Raw genomic sequence first — 21,378 nt, forward strand, 5'->3', positions numbered from 1 at the left:
TACCGAGCCACTCTTGGTGATGGACATTGAAGTCCCCCACCCAGAGTACATTCTGTGCCCTTGCTACCCTCAGTGCTTCCTCCAAGTGGTGCTCAACATAGAGGAGGGCTGATTCATCAGCTGAGGGAGGGCAATAGGTGGTAATCAGTAGGAGGTTTGCTTGCCCATATTTGACCTGATGCCATGAGATTTCCTGAGGTCCAGAGTCAATATTGAGGACTCCCAGGGCCACTCCCTCCTGACTGTATATCACTGTACTGCCACCTCTGGTGGGTCTGTCCTGCCGGTGGGCCAGGACATAGCCAGGGATGGTGATGGAAGAGTCTGGGACGTTGGCTGAAAGGTATGATTCTGTGAGTATGGCTATGTCAGACTGTTGCTTGAATAGTCTGTGGGACAGCTCTCCCAATTTTGGCACAAGTCCCCAGATGTTAGTGAGGAGGACTTTGCAGGGTCGACTGGGCTTGGTTTGCCTTTGTCGTGTCCAGTGCCTCGTGGTCCATTCGGTTTTATTCTTATTATGACTTTTTTTAGCGAGATTGTACAACTGAGTGGCTTGCTAATTTCAGAGGGCAATTAAGAATCAACCACATTGCTGTGGGTCTGGAGTCACATATAGGCCAGACCGGGTAAGGACGGCAGGTTTCCTTCCCTAAAAGGCATTAGTGAACCAGATGGGTTTTTACTACAATCCGGAAGGTCCATGGCCACCATTACTGATTCTAGTTTTTTTTAAATTCCAAATTTTATTTAATTAATTGAATTTAAATTCCCCAGCTGCCATGGCAGGATTTGAACTCATGAGTCTGGATTATTAGTCCAGTAACATAATCACTATACTACTGTACCCTTTAGAAATATGTCTATGTTTAAATGTCTCTACCCAAAGTATTAACTTATCACTTTTCCCTTTCCCACACTGATGAATCCGTTATGTATTTCCAGCATTTTCTGTTTTTATTATTACAATTATGAGGGTAGGAATTATGGCCGGTGCTATTTTCGCTTAACCTGCTTGGACCAAATTCTTCTCTGCATTATTTTAACACTGGCACTAACCCGTTTATTTTAGTCGTGTTCGGGGATGACATTCTTTTCAAGTCACTCTTCCCCTCCATTGTCCTGTCTCTGCTTGGTGACACCCTGCAGTAGTACAGCTGAGATCAGCAATTCAGAGAGTTCAACTTCCCATCCCACCACATTAATCCACCGCAAATTGACACTTTGATACCCCTCAGCAACAATGTCACAAGTTACTGTCAACCCTAGCAGAAATGGGTGAAAGCTGAATCAGTGAGCAAATTTATATATAAATATATGCACGATATATACACATCTTTTATTGGGTAGCATTTCTGTGCAAAATAAATTCGATCTTTTTTTTATTCATTCGTGGGTTGTGGGCATCGCTGGCAAGGCCAGCATTTATTGCCCATCCCTAATTTCCCTTGAGAAGGTCGTGGTGAGCCGCCTTCTGGAACCGCTGCAGTCCGTGTGGTGAAGGTTCTCCCACAGTGCTGTTAGGTAGGCAGTTCCGGGGTTTTGACCCAGTGACGATGAAGGAACGGCGATATATTTCCAAGTCAGGGTGGCGAGTGACTTGGGGGGGGGAACATGCAGGTGGTGGTGTTCCCATGTGCCTGTTGCCCTCGTTCTTCTAGGTGGTAGAGGTCGCGGGTTTGGGAGGCGCTGTTGAAGAAACCTTGGCAAGTTGTTGCAGTGCATCCTGTAGATGGTACACACTGCAGCACTGACCAGAAACTTAACTGGAACTCCTGCAGCGATGTCCTGGGCTGAGATGATTGGCTTCCAACAACCACTACCATCTTTCTTTGTGCTAGGTTTGACTCCAGCCACTGGAGAGTTTTCCCATTGACTTCAATTTTACTACGGCTCCTTGATGCCACACTCGATCAAATGCTGCCTTGATGTCAAGGGCAGTCATTCTCACCTCACCTCTGGAATTCAGCTCTTTTGTCCATATTTGGACCAAGGCTGTAATGATGTCTGGAGCCAAGTGGTCCTGGCGGAACCCAAACTGAGCATTGGTGAGCAGGTTATTGGTAAATGCTGCTTGATAGCACTGTCGATGATACCATCACTTTGCTGATGATTGAGAGTAGACTGATGGGGCGGTAATTGGGTTGGATTGGATTTGTCCTGCTTTTTGTGGACAGGACATACCTGAGCAATTTTCTGCTTTGTTGGGTTGATGCCAGTGTTGTAGCTGTACTTGAACAGTTTGGCTAGATCTTTAGAATGATATTTGAGATTTTTTTCAGCAGCGTGTTTTGCACTAGTCATGTACATTACAATGCCAACTGTAAACAAGAGCCTATTTGCTCTTAAAACTATTATTTGAAAACCATAAGTCAACAATCAGTCTCCTGTATTGTGCCATGTTACATATTTTGTACACCTTGTCTTGATTTCACAAACTTTCAAAATTGTTCAGCCACATGCATTGAGGCTATTTAATTCAATAATTTTCTTCAGTTACGGGCCCCCTGCACTCCTAAGTGGCAGAGTAGAGAAATCCAGCCCATCTGCCCAAGCTTATTTCCAAGGTGACCATGCAACTCTACCGATACTGTCTTGATCCATCTTCACTCATGCGATAAAGAAAATCAGCAAGGAAAAGTGTAGGAACAATGCACAGTACATAGATAAAATATAACCAGACTCTGAGAGCACTGGAGTCCATCAAAGGTAGACTTCATGTCCTAACTATTAATGTGTCAGGTTTATAAACTGTATTTATAGTTCCACTTCTGTGAGATAATTGGTGTCTTGGCCCTTGTCTTAAGTTCACTGAGTTTACAATAGTTCTTAACTGAGCCACTAACAAACAGCTTACAACCATCTCTCTCTTCTCAGTTATGCAGAAGGTGTTTGTCATTTTGCTCCCTCTCAGCCTGGTTCTTCTGGTGTTTGGAGGTATCTGCGGGCTGGTCAGCTCTTTGGCGAATGGTCTCCACATGCTGCTGTTCACTGGTTCCTACTTTCTGGTTGGAGGTAAGACTTGCTAATGTCTTTTTTTTAAAGTTACAGACAGAAATGGTAATCACAGGCTTGTACTTTCTTTGAGCACCATTCATTTTCTTTGGTTTCACAAAAACAATTACACAGTAATTCAAAAATTACAAAATGTTTAATTGAAAATACTCCATTTGAGGTAGAGAAGTGAAATATTTCCCTTTATGTGAGTATCACACAGCCCATCTGGTGATGGACACTAGGAGCTGACATGATGTGGAGATGCCGGTGATGGGGTTGACAACTGTAAACAATTTTACAACACCAAGTTATAGTCCAACAAATTTATTTTAAATTTCACAAGCTTTTGGAGGCTTCCTCCTTCCTCAGGTGAATGGTGTGGAAATGAAATTTTCGAATCCTTCGCATTTGTAAATCACAGAACAATGCCTGGTGATTACTGCCCGTTGCCAAGGCAATCACAGTGAGCAGACAGAAAGGTGTCACCTAAAAGGCCACCGAATATACAAACCCCCCCAAAAAAAGAGAGAGATAGAGAAGGAAGACAGTCAATGACCCGTTATATTAAAAACAGATAACATTTGTTCGCTGGTGGGGTTACGTGTAGTGTGACATGAACCCAAGATCCCGGTTGAGGCCGTCCTCATGGGTGCGGAACTTGGCTATCAATTTCTGCTCGACGATTTTGTGTTGTCGTGTGTCTCGAAGGCCGCCTTGGAGTATGCTTACCCGAAGGTCGGTGGCTGAATGTCCATGACTGCTGAAGTGTTCCCCGACTGGGAGAGAACCCTCCTGTCTGGCAATTGTTGCGCGGTGTCCGTTCATCCGTTGTCGCAGTGTCTGCATGGTCTCGCCAATGTACCATGCTCTGGGGCATCCTTTCCTGCAACGTATGAGGTAGACAACGTTGGCCGAGTCACAGGAGTATGAACCGTGCACCTGGTGGGTGGTGTCCTCTCGTGTGATGGTGGTATCTGTGTCGATGATATGGCATGTCTTGCAGAGGTTACCGTGGCAGGGTTGTGTGGTGTCGTGGACGCTGTTCTCCTGAAAGCTGGGTAATTTGCTGTGAACGATGGTTTGTTTGAGGTTGGGTGGCTGTTTAAAGGCGAGTAGTGGAGGTGTGGTGATGGCCATAGCGAGGTTTTCGTCATCATTGATGACATGTTGAAGGCTGCGGAGAACATGGCGTAGTTTCTCCGCTCCGGGGAAGTACTGGACGATGAAGGGTACTCTGTTGGTTGCATCCCGTGTTAGTCTTCTGAGGAGGTCTACACGATTTTTCGCTGTGGCCTGTCGGAACTGTCGATCGATGAGTCGAGCATCATATCCCGTTCTTACTAGGGCATCTTTCAGCGTCTGTAGGTGTCCATCGCGTTCCTCCTCGTCTGAGCAGACCCTGTGTATTCGCAGGGCCTGTCCATTAGGGATGGCCTCTTTGACGTGGTTAGGGTGGAAGCTGGAAAAGTGGAGCATTGTGAGATTGTCCGTGGGCTTGCAGTAGAGTGAGGTGCTGAGGTGCCCGTCTTTGATGGAGATTCGTGTGTCCAAGAAAGAAACTGATTCTGAGGAGTAGTCCATGGTGAGCTTGATGGTGGGATGGAACTTGTTGATGTTATCGTATAGTCTCTTTAGTGATTCCTCACCGTGGGTCCATAGAAAGAAAATGTTGTCGATGTATCTGGTGTATAGCGTTGGTTGGAGGTCCTGTGCAATGAAGAAGTCCTGTTCGAACTTGTGCATGAAAATGTTGGCGTATTGGGGTGCGAATTTGGTCCCCATGGCTGTTCCTTGTGTTTGGGTAAAGAACTGGTTATCGAAGGTGAAGACATTGTGATCCAGGATGAAGCGGATGAGTTGTAGGATGGCGTCTGGAGATTGGCTGTTGTTGGTGTTGAGTATTGATGCTGTCGCAGCGATGCCGTCATCGTGGGGGATACTGGTGTATAGTGCCGAGACGTCCATCGTGGTGAGAAGTGTTCCTGGTTCAACAGGTCCGTGGGTACTGAGTTTTTGTAGGAAGTCTGTAGTGTCGCGACAGAAGCTGGGGGTTCCCTGCACGATGGGTTTCAGGATGCCCTCGATGTATCCAGAGAGGTTCTCACACAGGGTTCCGTTGCCTGGTACGATAGGACGTCTGGGTGTGTAGGCTTTGTGTATCTTTGGGAGGCAGTAGAAGTCTCCCACGCGGGGAGTACGTGGGATGAGAGTGCGTAGGATGTTTTGAAGGTCTGGATCGAAGGTCTTGATCAGTTTGTTGAGCTGATGGGTGTGTTCTTTGGTCGGGTCTGTGGGTAACCGTCTGTAGTGTTCCTGGTTGTCCAGTTGTCGGTATGCTTCTTTGCAATCGTCCGTTCTGTTCTGTATGACGATGGCTCCTCCTTTGTCCGCTGGTTTGATGACGACGTTGCGGTTGGTCTTGAGAGCTTTGATGGCGTTGCGTTGTGCTCGGGTGACATTCTGGACTGTCTTCCGAGTGCGGCTGATGAATCTGGCATTGACGCATTTCCTGACAACTTGAGCATACATGTCAAGCTGAGGGCAGCGACCCTCTGGAGGAGTCCAGTGAGACTCTTTCCTCTTCGGTTGCTGTACCGCGGATCCCTTTGTCTGCTGTTCCGGATCGTTGATTGTCTCATTGGGTTCGCTGCTGAAATCTTGGGGTTTGTGGTAGAATTCCCGGAGCCTCATTCTCCTGATGAATTCCTCTGTGTCTGCCGCGAGACTAGTGGGGTCCATTTTGGTAGTGGGGCAGAAATTGAGCCCTCGGCTGAGAACTTCGATTTCGTCTGGTTGAAGGATGTGGTCGGACAAATTGACGATAGACTTCCCTGTGGTTGCAACCGTGGTACCGGGGGTGGCTTGGTCGATGCTGGTGGTGATGCCGAGTTTCTCAAGCTTCCTGCTCTTGGCTTTCATGGGAGCTGACAGACTCAGCTACTTCAGCAGGTTGTCCTGCTTCTCTTTATGTTCCGTTGCACTCCAATGAACACACAGAACAACCCAGGTTTCAGAACTGTATTTGTCTGATCTTTGAGAGCTCCACAATATGAAGTGAATAAAATTTAAAAAACACTCAAAACTTTGACTTTTGTTTCTAAAATGAGAGATGTTAAAAGCAGGTTCTAACAATTGCATTTTTCTGCTGGTTATTTTGTTACTCTCATATTAATTCCTCATGCAAAATGAGCTGAGACCTGCTCCCAGGCCATTACCAGTGCTGCTCTATAGCTGGATGCTGGGAGGTGAATGGGACTAGCCTCTGATTTTCCTCCCCTCACTGTGGCCTCCGCTCACCATCTCCATTGTTACACAACTGAGGTAAGTCATCACTGGTATGAGTCCACATCCAGCATCTTGGAACATTATCACCAGTGCCACTGTGCTACTCTGATAGATAAGTAAACATTCTACTGTTTAGAGTAAAATTTACTATGGATTGCTCTCTTGTCAATAGGGAAACTTCTAAAACTTACCTTGAATCACTTAGCTCTACAGACAGCTTCATAGAGGAAGATCAATTTTATATGTAGATATAAGAGGGAGAGGCTTACCTTGTTGCCACCAGAAGGTAGAATGAGTCGGTGAAGAGCTTCATTTCTTTTGGTGTTTCTGAAGATGGTGACTATGATAGCTGGGCAAGCACAGGACAGTCTCTGCAGTCTCCTGCTCTCCCCCTCCCCCCACCTCAATATGGGATTCAATTCATCCACCTCAGAGAAAGTAGAAAGAATTCCATTTATATGGCGCCTTTCACATCCTTGGGACGTCCCAAAACACTTTGTAGCTAATGAATTACTCTTGAAGTGCAGTCACTATTTTGTAGGCAAATGCGGCAGGCAGTTCACACATTGCAAGGTCCTATAAACAGTAATAAGACGAATGACCAAATAACCTGGTGGTGTTGATGGTGTTGGTTGAGGCATGAATATCGGCCAGGATACTCAGAGAACTCTCTGCTCTTTTGAAAAAGTACCATGGAAACTTTTGCAAGGCCTCAGTTTAACATCTGATCTGAACGAGGCATCTCCAACAATGCAGCATTCCCTCAGTACTGCACTGAAGTGTCAGTCTAAATTATGTGCTTAGGCCCTGCAGTGGGGCTTGAACCCACAACCTTCTGACTCATAAGGTGAGAATCCGACCACTGAGACAAGCTGACACAAGGGAAGAAAGATGAAAGGCTGGATCCTCCTGGGATTCAAGTCAAAAGCCTCTTATCTCATTGAGGCGCTCGGCCAGCTAAGCTACCCAGCACGTGATACACAGATAGAAACAGAAAATAATGTTTCTCGTTATTTTTAATTGATTTTTTAACTTGTTCTCAAAATTTATAACTTGCAGCTCCTGCTGTGAAATTTGATGAATTACTGTTCAATAATTTTCCATAGGCAATTCATTTGTCCTCACCATAACATTTCTTAGCTTACAATATTGTCTATACAAAAACAGACTAAACATGTACAGCAGTTGAATTGTTACATTGCAACAAGCCCCTGGGACTTGTTACTATATCACATCATTTCAGATTGAGTGAGTACATTATATCTTAATATAACTGGCTTTTTAAAAGTTTAACAGAGAAATGTCATACAAGCATAAGTACGTAGGAATGAAAAAATGCCATTCTGATCATCTAAATCCTGTTACAAGATTTAGGTAGACGTTTAAATATTTCCCAGCCCACAAACATTTATTTCTCTACTTCTACTGAATTAAGAATCGCTCCAGTCCCTTTTAAAATACTGAGTCAGTACTTACTTCACTATGTGACAGGAATTATAAGGAGTTATTTGCTACATTTAGTTTGTGGCTTCCTTAGCTGCGTCTCACAGACCAAGGAGGGTCCCAGGTCTGATCTCTGCTCTGTACTGATTTAGCCAACCTCAGCCAGAGCAGGGATACTACGCTTAGTCTTGGTGTCTCTGGGAGGAATTCAACTGGCATTCCAGACCATAATTACTATTCAGTGACTCCTGCTGCAAAGCGAACATGTGGATGTCAGATTGGGACAATTTGGGGCTGGTGTGTTGGCTCCCATAATCAAACCAAAACCTGCCGACACCCACTGTCCAGGATCATACTTGAATAATGGGCCAACGGCTACTCGGTGGAGGGTGCTGATGCCCACGTCCAAATCATTGCCTTCAGGAGTGGCTGAGATAAGGGGAGAAAACTACAAAGGTGAAATAATTCCATCTAGGGTTGTGAAGCCCCATGCAGAATAAAATCTCTCTTCCTCCTTTTGAATTATCTTTCCCTTCCTCTGCTCTGTCTCTATTGCTGCATAGTGTCAGTGATCAGAGAGAACACTGTACTCACACTAGATATTTCGGAGCTCACAAACCCAGTAAGGGTGGCGAGTGAGAGGATGGCAGTGTTTAACTCCACTTCAATTGTGACTAAATATTGCACATGGAGCTCAAGGTGTGTGGAAAACACTATTCCTACTTACTTTAGTCTGACGTCCTCCTAATAATTGATCTTTCAGTAAATGTGCAACACTCTGGGACAACTGGATAAGGTGTGGCACATGAAAAATATGGAGCATTAGTGATTACTGTATGTGTTGGTTACCATCAGGGTAACGTACCACAATCAGGGCTAATTGTGTGGTGACGTTACTATACAAAGGACGGTAGGCATAATCACTGCAAACAGTGCTGTAGTAGCATTGGGAGCAGCATGATCTAGAAACCACAATAGTGTGCATTGGAGAGCTGAGCTAAGGCCGTGAGATCATGAGGGAGTGTCAGGAGGTGTATGAGGAGGAAAAAATGGGTTCAGTACATTCAGGTTCTGTTGATCCATCTGTTTTAAAAATATATATAAATAAAACTTAGATATGCATTAATGCAATTCCTAATGTTCTCATTAAGAAATGATTGATATTTAATTCTCATTTTTGTTTATTATTTCTAAAAGATGGAACAGGTTTCAATAAACATGTATTTCACTTTGTGTTATTTTATACAGTTGAATATTTAATTGCCCTTCCAGTGGGCTGCTTGCCTTTTCTCTGTGAAGTGTAATAAAATCAGAACATCAATGGCTCTAGACGTGTCTGATTCTACTTCTTCCCCGCTTCCATATCATAACCCTTATTGTTCACAGTGTGGCTGCACCTTTATGCCTCAATTATTTAAACCCCCGCTGCAAAGCTACTGAATTTTCCTTGTCTAATTGGATGAACAATACTTAATCATTTGAAATAGGAAGTCATTATTATTAAGTGGATTTAAAGCATAGATTTTCTTTGGACAGGCTTAATAAAACACCTTAAACATCATGAATATGGGTGAGGAATTATCCTGCGGGGGAGGACGGAGCAGGGGGAGGGTCATTAAGACACTTTTGGCAGTAATTATTCGTAGGTGCTGGTACTTGCAGCTATTCTGTGAGTACAGCGTAGCCCACATCTCTGCACCGTATTTTACCACTGGCAATCCCTTACATCATGCATTGGGTGAATTAGATGAAGTCATGCTAATTAACACTTTAAGAATCAGAAATAATCTAACTGACCTTTAATAAGAAGTGAAGCAAGCTTTGTAATGGTGGGACAGGAAAGAAAATGGTGCTCCTGATGGCTTATTTGGTAAGTTCTCATTGCAGAACTGAGGTATATCAAAGCAGAAGGCCCCATGTTCAATCTCGGAAGGTGCTGAGCGGGCTGATCTCAACTGAAGGAGTAACTGGTCTCAGTGCTCAAGGACTAGGACCAATTGGTCTTAATTGTTCTCCAGTAACCCCCTGCTGGAAAGCGCACTTTGTGAGCATCCGGTGAGGATAGCATAATAGCCCATGATCAAACAATCTGCCGATAATTGTAAACAATTTTACAACACCAAGTTATAGTCCAGCAATTTTATTTTAAATTCACAAGCTTTCGGAGGCTACCTCCTTCCTCAGGTGAACGATGTGAAAATGAAATCCTCGAAATGAAATCCAATCTGCCGATACTCACTGTCTAGGCTCAGACTCAGAGAATGGTCACTTGGGGGGGGGGGGACAAAAAAGTAAGAAAAAGGAAGGGAAAATGACATTAAGTTGACAAGAAAGCCACTCTTCAGGGACCGTGAATGAAACATTCCCATTAAAGAACGTAGTAAAGAGAGGAGAAGCCTTCAGGGTTTTCAACAAAACTCGCAGCTTCAGTAAGGTGGTGAAAATGCCTAGTTACAAACTGCCAGAACGATTGACAAATGTCACCAATCCCTTGTATTACTCCTGGTTTCTAACAATACGTGGGATGGTCCCATCAATACCCAGCTTGTCGCACAGAAGTGTGAAAAACACTTAAATCATTTGGCATACAGTGAGATATAAGACTGTCTGCTCTGAGTCTGAGGTTTTATGTACTGATTATTGAGGGAACGGGGACTTTAAGGAGTACTTCTGAAACTCATCATCAGCTGGTAACCATTGTGTGGTTATCAGTACTCGGCAAGTTATATCACTTAAATTATTACCTGTCTGAGCGGTGAAATTAAAGCAGTCCTGAAGCAGCAATTAAATTTCTCCCACTGATGAGATATAAGGACCTACTAGAGGCAACAGCAGCGTCTTCAAATGTCACTCGTATTTATCAATTTAACATGTTATTTGTAATGATGTGAATTTGTAATTGACAACCCATAAAATTCTTTCAGTATTCCAACTTCAAATGCACCTCTAGTTCGTAATAATAAAGAAGTTTACCAGTCCACATAGTGCAGGCTTCAGCCAGACTCTGGGATGGAGCGCATACAGGCTGCAGGCTAATTGAATAATTAGCCTACAGGTTGAAAGTCGCAGGAGTTCAGTGATGGGAGTGTTGGAATGTCAGATGTGGATTAAACCTATTCTTGGTCCTGCAATCCGTCCATCAGTTTTATCAGTGTCACTGTGTGCACTTCACACACACACACACACGTCCAATTGTCATTGCACTTGTATAGAACCTTTCACCACCTTGGTTCCAAAGTGCTTCACGACCAAAGAAGTAGTTTTAATATGTAGTCACTCTTACAATGTAGGGAAACATGGCAGTCATTCTGTGCACAGCAAGGTCCTACAAACAGCAATGAGGTAAATGACTAGGTCATTTTTTTTAGTGATGTTGGTCGAGGGATAACTGTTGGCCAGGACACTGGGTGGAACCCCCCATATCTTCTTTTACATTGACCTGAGAGGGCAGACGGGACCTTGGTTTAACATCTTATCTGAAAGATGGCAACTCTGACAGTGCAGCACTGAGGTGTCAAACTAGATTATGTGCTCAAGTCTCTGGAGTCAGGCATGAACCCATGACCTTTTGTCTCAAAGGTAAGGGGGCTATCTTTGAGCCAAGGTTGACATCTACACAGAGGTGGGCGGAGGGAGGGGATGGGGAAAAAAACGGATAAAGGAATGAACACGAAGCCACGGTGTGTGAGTTAAGAGCTGTGACCGAAAGCTTGGTTGAAAAGATGGGTTTTGGGAAGGATTTTAAAGGTGGAGAGAGAAGTGGTGATCAAGAGTTGTTTAGAGTGGAAGTTCCAGAGAGATGGCCAAGTGGCTGAAGGTTGTGCCACCAGTGGTGGGATGAAGGGAGGCCAGAATTAGAGGACCAGAGGTAGGGTGAGCTGAAACCATGGAGGGATTTGAAGAGAAGGATGAGGATTTTAAATTCAATGTGTTGGGAGACTGTAGGTCAGGAAGGACAGAAGTGATGGGTAAGCAGGATCGAGCAGGAATTAGGTACCTGAGTTTTGAGCAAGTTGGAGTTTATGGACGGTGAGGAATAGGAGGCCAGGAAGGAAGACATTGGAGAAATTGAGTGACAGAAGTGTGGATAAGGGTTTCAGTGACAGTGGGGCTGGGGTAGGAGCAGAGGCAGGCAGTGATGGATAGGATATGGAGTTTGAAGCTCAGCTCTGGGTTGAACAGGATGCCAAGATTTTTCATGGTTTGGTTCAACCTCAACGAGTGGCCGGGGAGGAAGTTGGAGTCGGTGGCAGGGGAGCAGAGTTTACGGTGGTATCTGGAAACAGTTGCTTTGCTCTTTCTGCTGTTCATTTGAAGGAAATTTGACTTGGCAATAGATGATAGCATAGAAATGGTTTTGAATTTGAGAGAAGTGGTAAAGAGGTAGAGCTGGGTGTCATCAGCATGGACAGGGAAGCTGAACCTGTGCCTTCCTCTTACCCATGTACGTGCATGTAGATGAAGGAGAAGAGGGGGCCAAGGATAAATAATTGGAGGACTCCAGAGGTGGGGGTGAGAAGAAAAGATACTGCAACAGATGCACTGGCTGCGTACAAGCCAATATTACAAAGAATAACTATTCAGGCAAGGAAACAGAGAGCTGTCAGCCCACATCGAATCATAAATTAGGAGAAGATAGAGAGAAAATTTGTATTAAAAAAAGACACCATTGTTATGTTAGACACCCAGTAAGATATTGAGGGCGTAGCACTGTCAATTGGTGAAGTCAAAGTATGAATGCTAAACATGTGTACTACTTTCTAGTGTGTGCTATTTTAACCTATTTATTGTAAATTAGTTAAAGCTTTGTTAAAATAGCACACAATGTAATGTAGTTTAGGTGCATTAAGCGTAGACATGAACTTCACCAATTAGAAGTCGTACGCTTAGGTTTTTTTGTGTGGTTGGGGAGTGAATTGGTGGTTTAAGTCAGTTGCCCCGTAGCCTGGATCTGCTGGAACTCACCGACTCCATACATGTCCTGTACCAACAGTGAGCATGAAAATGATCTCACAGCTATGACTGACCTGAAGTCTAACACGTTACAGTTTTGACTCATGCCCTGGAAAGAACCAAACTCATAAATGAATTCTGCTACAGTCTTAGTTGACAGTAGGTTTCCCTGACGATCCAATCACAGAACTCAGGCATAGAGATCATTAACTGATTCACAGAAACAACTTAATTCATCCCTTTTACAGAGGAGCACTTATAATCACCAATCAGATTAATTGTTGGCCAGGCACTGCCACTTGTTCACTAACAGAAAGCCCTGGAGGAGTAAACTAGTGCTATGCACTAATGCATGGGCTCGTACTGTGCAATATTCTCATTAATATAGGGGAATTAAACCTGTGTAGAATGAACCATTTCTTACCATGCCATGTATTCCTTCATTCTCCAGCACGACTTCTCTATTTATCTGGATTGTTTAAGCCTAATACAGTATGAGGTGAATTCTTTACAGCAAGAGTGGCCCCTGGACCCTGGTAATCCAGCTTTGAAGCCCTGGCAACTCAGTCCCACTTGTGCTGATGTTTTAAATTTGCTGGTTTATCCTGTTTGAATGTGCGAACCTGGAGATTTGGAAAGGGCGGGCTTTAGCACTGTTATCTTATTGGTCGACAAATCCTAAATCAGAACACCAAGGTCTGCTGGTATTGAGATCTATGCTAATTAATGAAAAAATCAGGGCATTCCCGACAATCGCAGGGATCTGTAATCGGGAAGTCACAGGTTCTCAGTGCCTGATTTTTCATCCCTTAATTTAAATGGGCGGTAAATCAGGCACTGCAGGCCTGTGATTTCCTGACCAGTGGTCCCCGCGGGCGTGGCTCCTCACCGGGAGCCCCCGGTTGGAGAATCAGCCATTTTGATTTAAACTCTGTGCCGTCTGGAATTCCCGCGTGGGTTCTCCCGATCTCCCGGCCGCTTATGCCATTTCCGCAGGATTTCCGTCGCCCTTCCGAAGCGTACAGCGGGAGATTGGCAAACCCGTTTGGAAATTCCACCCTGGTGTGCGGCCCCTGAGACTCCATGCTACGTGCGGAAGCTGTTCACCAAGACTCGCGTGTTTGCTGTCCCTCCCCCCGAAGCTAGTGATATCACACAGACCTCTTCAAAAAATACCAACCGTTTCTCAGATCACTGTCAACAGTGGGCAAAACAAATTGCCATTGTACTTTAATGCAATAATCTGTGCTGGGGTAACATTGGAAAGAAAATAGGATTTGATAGACATTCCAGGCCCAGAGAGGATAGTTGTTTTTAACAAGAGAAGTGTGCTGCACTGGGAGGTGACACAATCTCCTGTTATTGACTGTTACGCCCGGGGAGGAGAGACAATTTACTACTTGGCTGGATACTGCATGTTTTTCACCAAATATCTATTGTTTCGTCGAATAGATTTACACAGAGGATGCAAGCCGTGATTAGACAATTTATCTAGTCTTTTGTTTGTATCCTGTTAAAAAGAAACTTGACTGAAATTTTTTTTAAAAATTAGTGTAGCTAAGCAGTTTAGAGCACTGGCCGTCTGACAGTAATGGAACATATAGTGGAATTAATGCACTAATTCAGGTGCGGCACCAGTAGTGATTGTTCCACAAGATGCTTTCTCTAAAGGTTGCTGTCAGAAGGGCTGTGATGTATGAAGTCTACCAGAACATTTTATTTGATGCTAGCAATGACACCAGGAAGAGCTCCTGAACTCTGACTGCAGTGTTTACTAATTGGAGGAGGAAAGCAAGATGGACAGACAGACAGAATTGCATTTCTATAGCGCCTTTCACGACCTCAGGACGTCCCAAAGCGCTTTACAGCCAATGGGGTAGTATTGACGAGTAGTCACTGTAGTAATGTAGGAGAGGGTGTATGTGACATATGTCACCATGTTGGTGAACTGCAATGAAAATTCCAGCAATAATGGGGGCAGGAAATGAAGCTGGGTGTGCGGGATAATGCACTGTACAGTGGGAGCTGGGTTCAAACCTGTAGGCCCTCTGACAGCTGTGAGCACCCTGGCCTGGAATGTCTTCCTTGGGCGCAACCCGGAAGTTAGACCCGACAATGCCCCCATTGCCCCGCCCATTCTGCCGATGTCAAGTTACGCTCAAATTTCCTGCGAATCTCATTAGAATACGCCTGACCATAAAATGGGCACAAATTAGCGTAAACAATTGGGGCCCAAGGAAAATGCTGAACTCACACCATATATTCTTTAAATATGAAAATTAAAAGTGTCAACACATCACTCATGCATGTTAGGCAAAGGATGTTTAAGAATCTGCAATTGGAAAGTTTTTCAGTTTTTAATGGGACTTATACTGATGCCATAAAAATGCATTCAAAGAAACAGAAAATACAGAGCAGTTCCCAGTGAGGATAATTTGTTTTTAAAAATGTTCAAAAATTGCAATAAAACATCAGGAAAATTACATTGTTTCCTGCTGCGTCTGAAAATCTGGTTGTAATTTGAAGAGAGCCTCTGAGCAAGAGCAATCGCAGGAAACTCGTGTTTTAAGTCTCTGTAATTTGAGGGCGGGGCCAGTTTTATAAGCAGAGATGCATTTTGGCGGAGGGATCGATAGACGATCATAAGAAAGCAAGGATATTTGGGCGTATTGTACTTACGCGTGTAACTCGCTACCTCTCCTAATTCCGTGATCATTTAGGCCGCCTATTTGATCCGAGCCCAGATTGCGCGTGTTTCTGGGTGTGAATATGCAGGATGGTCCAGGCCCCTAAGTGAAATACGCCCTCCTGGTCTTAACACAGTTAATAATTGGTGCAGATCCGCAGCACAAAATCTGCCCACAACCTAGCATAAATTAACCTGAAATTTCAGAGCCTTACTTAGTTTGGAAGATAGAAACATCACTGTTAATCAACAAAATGAACACAACTTCCCAGAGGAGAAGGTATGTGCGGAGAGCAGTCATTTCAGTGTAAGGTGTAAACTTGATGCAACGGGGAGTGGTTACATTCATTATGTTGTAATTTAAATAGATTGGAGGAATGGGAAGATCTGTTTGAGGATAAAGGGAAGATAATTGAAGTGTAGAAGGACAGTTGAAATAATGGGATTGATAAATCAGTACAGCTCCAAGCACCTAAACCAGAGAAAAGGCTAATCAACCATTGCAAAATATGATGCGATTAAGTTGGTTTATAATAAAACCAGAGAGATAATTAGAAAAGTTGTGAGATTACTGGATTAATTGTGTGATTGATGGTGAAGGACATGATCTTGGAGACATCTTGCCACATGTGCCAGCTCTCAGGAATTTAATTAGGCTGGTGTTATACCATATTCTTTGCAAACTAAACCCTGTGTGAGATAACCTCCTGAAGAGTGTCTCTCGCTTGAAGGCTTTCGTGTGCTTGGCCGTCTGCTCAGTTATACTGCCAATCTTTGCGTTGATGAGCATCCAAAAACATTTTGCATCAGCTTGAAAGTGGCAATGTAATGGCCCCCTCAATGTACACATTTATTAATGCTTTAACCCTAAAGATTTTACGCAGGAGTTTTTTTCAAACGATCTTGATTGAATTTAAAGTTACTCTGTACAATTAAAGGGGCTGATAATATGATGACAGGCGCAGTGGAAAATTGGGAAACGGTGACCTGAAGCCTACAAGGCACCCGAGGAGCTCAATGCACCAAATGCGGCACCGAATGTGGAGGGGTCTGGGAGTCAGCAGACAGGTTGGGCACGAGGCGCATTAGGCTCTTGACCTGCATTTATATTGGGCTCCCGTCCCATAATGTGACTGGAGTACATGAGCATTTGGAATGGGCGCTGAAGGGGATGCTGCCTTTAAATGTAAAAATAAATTCAATCACCTCTGCCCTTTGCCCCCCAGTACCTCTGACTTCGGTGCCCCATATACCCGATGCCCCCATGCCCTCCCTGCCCCTCCTGCCCCTTTTCCTCATGCTTCTCCTCCCCCATGGTGGGGAAGTGCCTGGCTCACAACGGGCAGCCAGCAACCCGTCACTGGCTACTGGCGCATGATAATGCAGCTCTGACAATCCTGGTGTGTCCTGAGAGATGCACCTGGAAGTGATGCAAATAAGCTGCTCTCATAACCCCCAGTCGGGCCAGCCCATTTGTGCGCAGGTGCACACGATGCTGGCACCAATGACTTGGCGCTCGGGCCCCAAATAGTCTCCCCTCAGTATTTAGATTGGAGATTTGATACATTCTTAAACTGTTTCAGGCATAAGAACATAAGAAATAGGAGCAGGAGTAGGCCAATCGGCCCCTCGAGCCTGCTCCGCCATTCAATAAGATCATGGCTGATCTGATCCTAACCTCAAATCTAAATTCATGTCCAATTTCCTGCCCGCTCCCCGTAACCCCTAATTCCCTTTACTTCTAGGAAACTGTCTATTTCTGTTTTAAATTTATTTAATGATGTAGCTTCCACAGCTTCCTGGGGCAGCAAATTCCACAGACCTACTACCCTCTGAGTGAAGAAGTTTCTCCTCATCTCAGTTTTGAAAGAGCAGCCCCTTATTCTAAGATTATGCCCCCAAGTTCTAGTTTCACCCATCCTTGGGAACATCCTTACCGCATCCACCCGATCAAGCCCCTTCACAATCTTATATGTTTCAATAAGATCGTCTCTCATTCTTCTGAACTCCAATGAGTAGAGTCCCAATCTACTCAACCTCTCCTCATATGTCCACCCCCTCATCCCCGGGATTAACCGAGTGAACCTTCTTTGTACTGCCTCGAGAGCAAGTATGTCTTTTCTTAAGTATGGAGACCAAAACTGTATGCAGTATTCCAGGTGCGGTCTCACCAATACCTTATATAACAGCAGCAATACCTCCCTGTTTTTATATTCTATCCCCCTAGCAATAAAAGCCAACATTCCGTTGGCCTTCTTGATCACCTGCTGCACCTGCAAACTAACTTTTTGATTTTCTTGCACCAGGACCCCCAGATCCCTTTGTACTGCAGTACTTTCCAGTTGCTCGCCATTAAGATAATAACTTGCTCTCCGATTTTTCCTGCCAAAGTGCATAACCTCACATTTTCCAATATTGTATTGCATCTGCCAAATCTCCGCCCACTCACCCAGCCTGTCTATATCCCCTTGTAGGTTTTTTATGTCCTCCTCACTCTCTACTTTCCCTCCCATCTTTGTATCATCTGCAAACTTTGATATGTTACACTCGGTCCCCTCCTCCAAATCGTTAATATAGATTGTAAAGAGTTGGGGACCCAGCACCGACCCCTGCGGAACACCACTGGCTACAGGTTGCCAGTCCGAGAATGTACCATTTATCCCAACTCTCTGCTTCCTGTTAGATAACCAATCCTCCACCCATGCCAGAATATTACCCCCAATCCAGTGATTCTTTATCTTGAGCAATAATCTTTTATGTGGCACCTTGTCGAATGCCTTCTGGAAGTCCAAATACACTACGTCCACTGGTTCCCCTTTATCCACCCTGTACGTTATGTCCTCAAAGAACTCAAGCAAATTTGTCAGACATGACTCCCCCTTAGTAAAGCCATGCTGACTTTGTCCTATTAAATTATGTTTATCCAAATGTTCTGCTACTGTCTCCTTAATAATAGACTCCAAAATTTTACCCACCACAGATGTTAGGCTAACTGGTCTATAATTTCCAGCCTTCTGCCTACTACCCTTTTAAAATAAGGGTGTTACATTGGCAGTTTTCCAATCTGCCGGGACCTTTGCCGAGTCCAGAGAATTTTGGAAAATTATTACCAAAGCATCCACAATCCCTACTGCCACTTTCCTCAAGACCCTAGGATGTAAGCCATCAGGTCCAGGGGATTTATCCGCCTTGAGTCCCATTAATTTACTGAGTACCAATTCCTTAGTGATTTTAATCGTATTTAGCTCCTCCCCACCCCCTCGAGCCCCCTGTTTAGAACATAAGAACATAAGAACATAAGAAATTGGAGCAGGAGTAGGCCAATCGGCCCCTCGAGCCTGCTCCGCCATTCAATAAGATCATGGCTGATCTGATCCCAACCACAAATCTAAAGAACACAAGAAGTCGGAGCAGGACCCGGCCACATAGCCCCTGGGCCCTCTCCGCCACCCACAGGGCATTGACCGATCCGAACTCAGCTTCATGTCCAATTTCCTGCCCGCTCCCCATAACCCCTAATTCCCTTTACTTCTAGGAAACTGTCTATTTCTGTTTTAAATTTATCTAATGATGTAGCTTCCACAGCTTCCTGGGGCAGCAAATTCCACAGACCTACCACCCTCTGAGTGAAGAAGTTTCTCCTCATCTCAGTTTTGAAAGAGCAGCCCCTTATTCTAAGATTATGCCCCCTAGTTCTAGTTTCACCCATCTTTGGGAACATCCTTACTGCATCCACCCGATCAAGACCCTTCACAATCTTATATGTTTCAATAAGATCGCCTCTCATTCTTCTGAACTCCAATGAGTAGAGTCCCAATCTACTCAACCTCTCCTCATATGTCCGCCCCCTCATCCCCGGGATTAACCGAGTGAACCTTCTTTGTACTGCCTCGAGAGCAAGTATGTCTTTTCTTAAGTATGGAGACCAAAACTGTATGCAGTATTCCAGGTGCGGTCTCACCAATACCTTATATAACTGCAGCAATACCTCCTTGTTTTTATATTCTATCCCCCTAGCAATAAAAGCCAACATTCCGTTGGCTTTCTTGATCACCTGCTGCACCTGCATACCAACTATTCTTAGTGTCCTCTACTGTAAAGACTGAAACAAAATATTTGTTCAGCATTTTTGCCATCTCCATGTTTCCCACCATTAATTTCCCGGTCTCATCCTCTAAAGGACCTACGTTTGCCTTAGCCACCCTTTTTCTTTTGATATAACTGTAGAAACTCTTGCTATCTGTTTTTATATTTTTTGCTAATTTATTTTCATAATCTATCTTCCCTTTCTTAATCAATCCTTTCGTTACTTTTTGCTGTCTTTTGAAGACTTCCCAATCTTCTATCCTCCCACTAAGTTTGGCTACCTTATATGTCCTTGTTTTTAGTCGGATACTATCCTTAATTTCTTTACTTAGCCATGGATGGCTGTCATTTCTTTTACACCCTTTTTTCCTCAGTGGAATATATATTTTTTGAAAGTTGTAAAATAACTCCTTAAATGAACACCACTGCTCATGTACCGTCTTACCCTTTAATCTATTTTCCCAGTCCACTTTAATCAATTCTGCTCTCATACCATCATAGTCTCCTTTATTCAAGCTCAGTACGCTTGTTTGAGAACCAACCTTCTCACCCTCTAATTGGATATGGAATGTAACCATGTTATGGTCACTCATTCCAAGGGGATCCTTAACTAGGACATTATTAATTAACCCTGGCTCATTACACAGGACCAGGTCCAAGGTTGCTTGCCCCCTTGTTGATTCAGTTACATACTGCTCAAGAAATCCATCCCTAATACACTCAATAAACTCTTCCTCAAGGCTACCCTGCCCAATTTGATTGTCCAGTTAATATGATAGTTAAAATCCCCCATAATTATAGCTGTTCCCTTATTACATGCCCCGACTATTTCCTGATTAATACTTCTTCCAGCAGAGTTGCAACTATTAGGAGGCCTATATACTACGCCCACTAGTGTTTTTTGCCCCTTATTATTCCTTATCTCTACCGCCCACTAGCAACGCTAGTGGGCACTAGAGATACGCCTAAAGCAGTGTTGTCCAATACCTTAGCCATTAGCCACAAGTGGCTAATTGGGAATCCAGATTTGGCTAATTGCAAAGATGAGTAAAAGACACTGACCTCGGGCATGTGATCTCAATGCTCATTTTCGCACAGTGCATGCATGTGTACTTTAACCTTTTTGTGCATTTGAATTACATGGTAAAATAATAAGTTGAAAAGCAGAATTTATGAGTGTTTTTGATCATTACTTCCTTGGTTACCGAATGGTGGTGGATGTGCAGTACGTTTACTGTATTGTGTGAGTTTATTAAGGAGTTTTCTACTAAAATTAGTGCAAGTGGCTCAAACAGTGTTGCTGTAGCCACACGTCTGGAAGTCAGCAATTTCTATTGGACAACACTGGCCTAAAGTGGCCCCATGCTAATGAGGTGCTCTCCCACTGACCCCATAAACTCTGAGGGAGTCAGTGCTGGGGTCCACTGGCAGGCACGATTCCCACTTAACATGAGTCAGTCTTGAAAAGAGGGGACTGAAAGGAGAGCTTATAAAAGTATGCAAGACGTTAAATGATATAGATGAGGTAAATCTGCAAAACTATTTCAAGATATGACTAAACAGAATGAGGGGGCGATGGGCTAAAATAGGTGAAGAGTCTGTTTGGGGCAGATATCAGGAAGGACCTTCTTCGTGCAGAGTGTTTGACACTTGGAATGGTCTTCTGGGTGGGAAAGTGGAGGTGAAAACTTTACATTTATTCAGATACACAATTAGGTGACTTGTTGAGATGCAGGGGGCGGGGAACATAAGTTTTTTTTGAATGGATGAACTTAGATTGGCCAAATGATCTGGCCCATCGATGTTTGGCTTGTGAACAAACTGAATCAACCGGTATCTGCATGAACCGAGTGTCCCTCAGGAGCCCGGCAACAGCAGATGTTCGAGAGACAAGAAGTCCTGAAATATGTGAGATTCTTTCCACCGTG

At 44.1% G+C, this 21,378-nt stretch overlaps 1 protein-coding gene across 2 annotated transcripts in view; it reads left to right on the forward strand.

The window, feature by feature from the left end:
* The window catches only part of tmem235b (transmembrane protein 235b), a 53,241-nt gene that overhangs the window by 28,534 nt on the left and 3,329 nt on the right, over positions 1-21,378 (forward strand). For both annotated transcript variants that reach the window (XM_068004008.1, XM_068004009.1), the window contains one exon: positions 2,878-3,015. In XM_068004008.1, the coding sequence (XP_067860109.1) occupies positions 2,878-3,015 (138 nt within the window). The remainder of the gene's footprint in view (positions 1-2,877; positions 3,016-21,378) is intronic.

The sequence above is a fragment of the Heptranchias perlo genome, chromosome 23 (assembly GCF_035084215.1).
Source record: "Heptranchias perlo isolate sHepPer1 chromosome 23, sHepPer1.hap1, whole genome shotgun sequence".
Taxonomy (NCBI): domain Eukaryota; kingdom Metazoa; phylum Chordata; class Chondrichthyes; order Hexanchiformes; family Hexanchidae; genus Heptranchias; species Heptranchias perlo.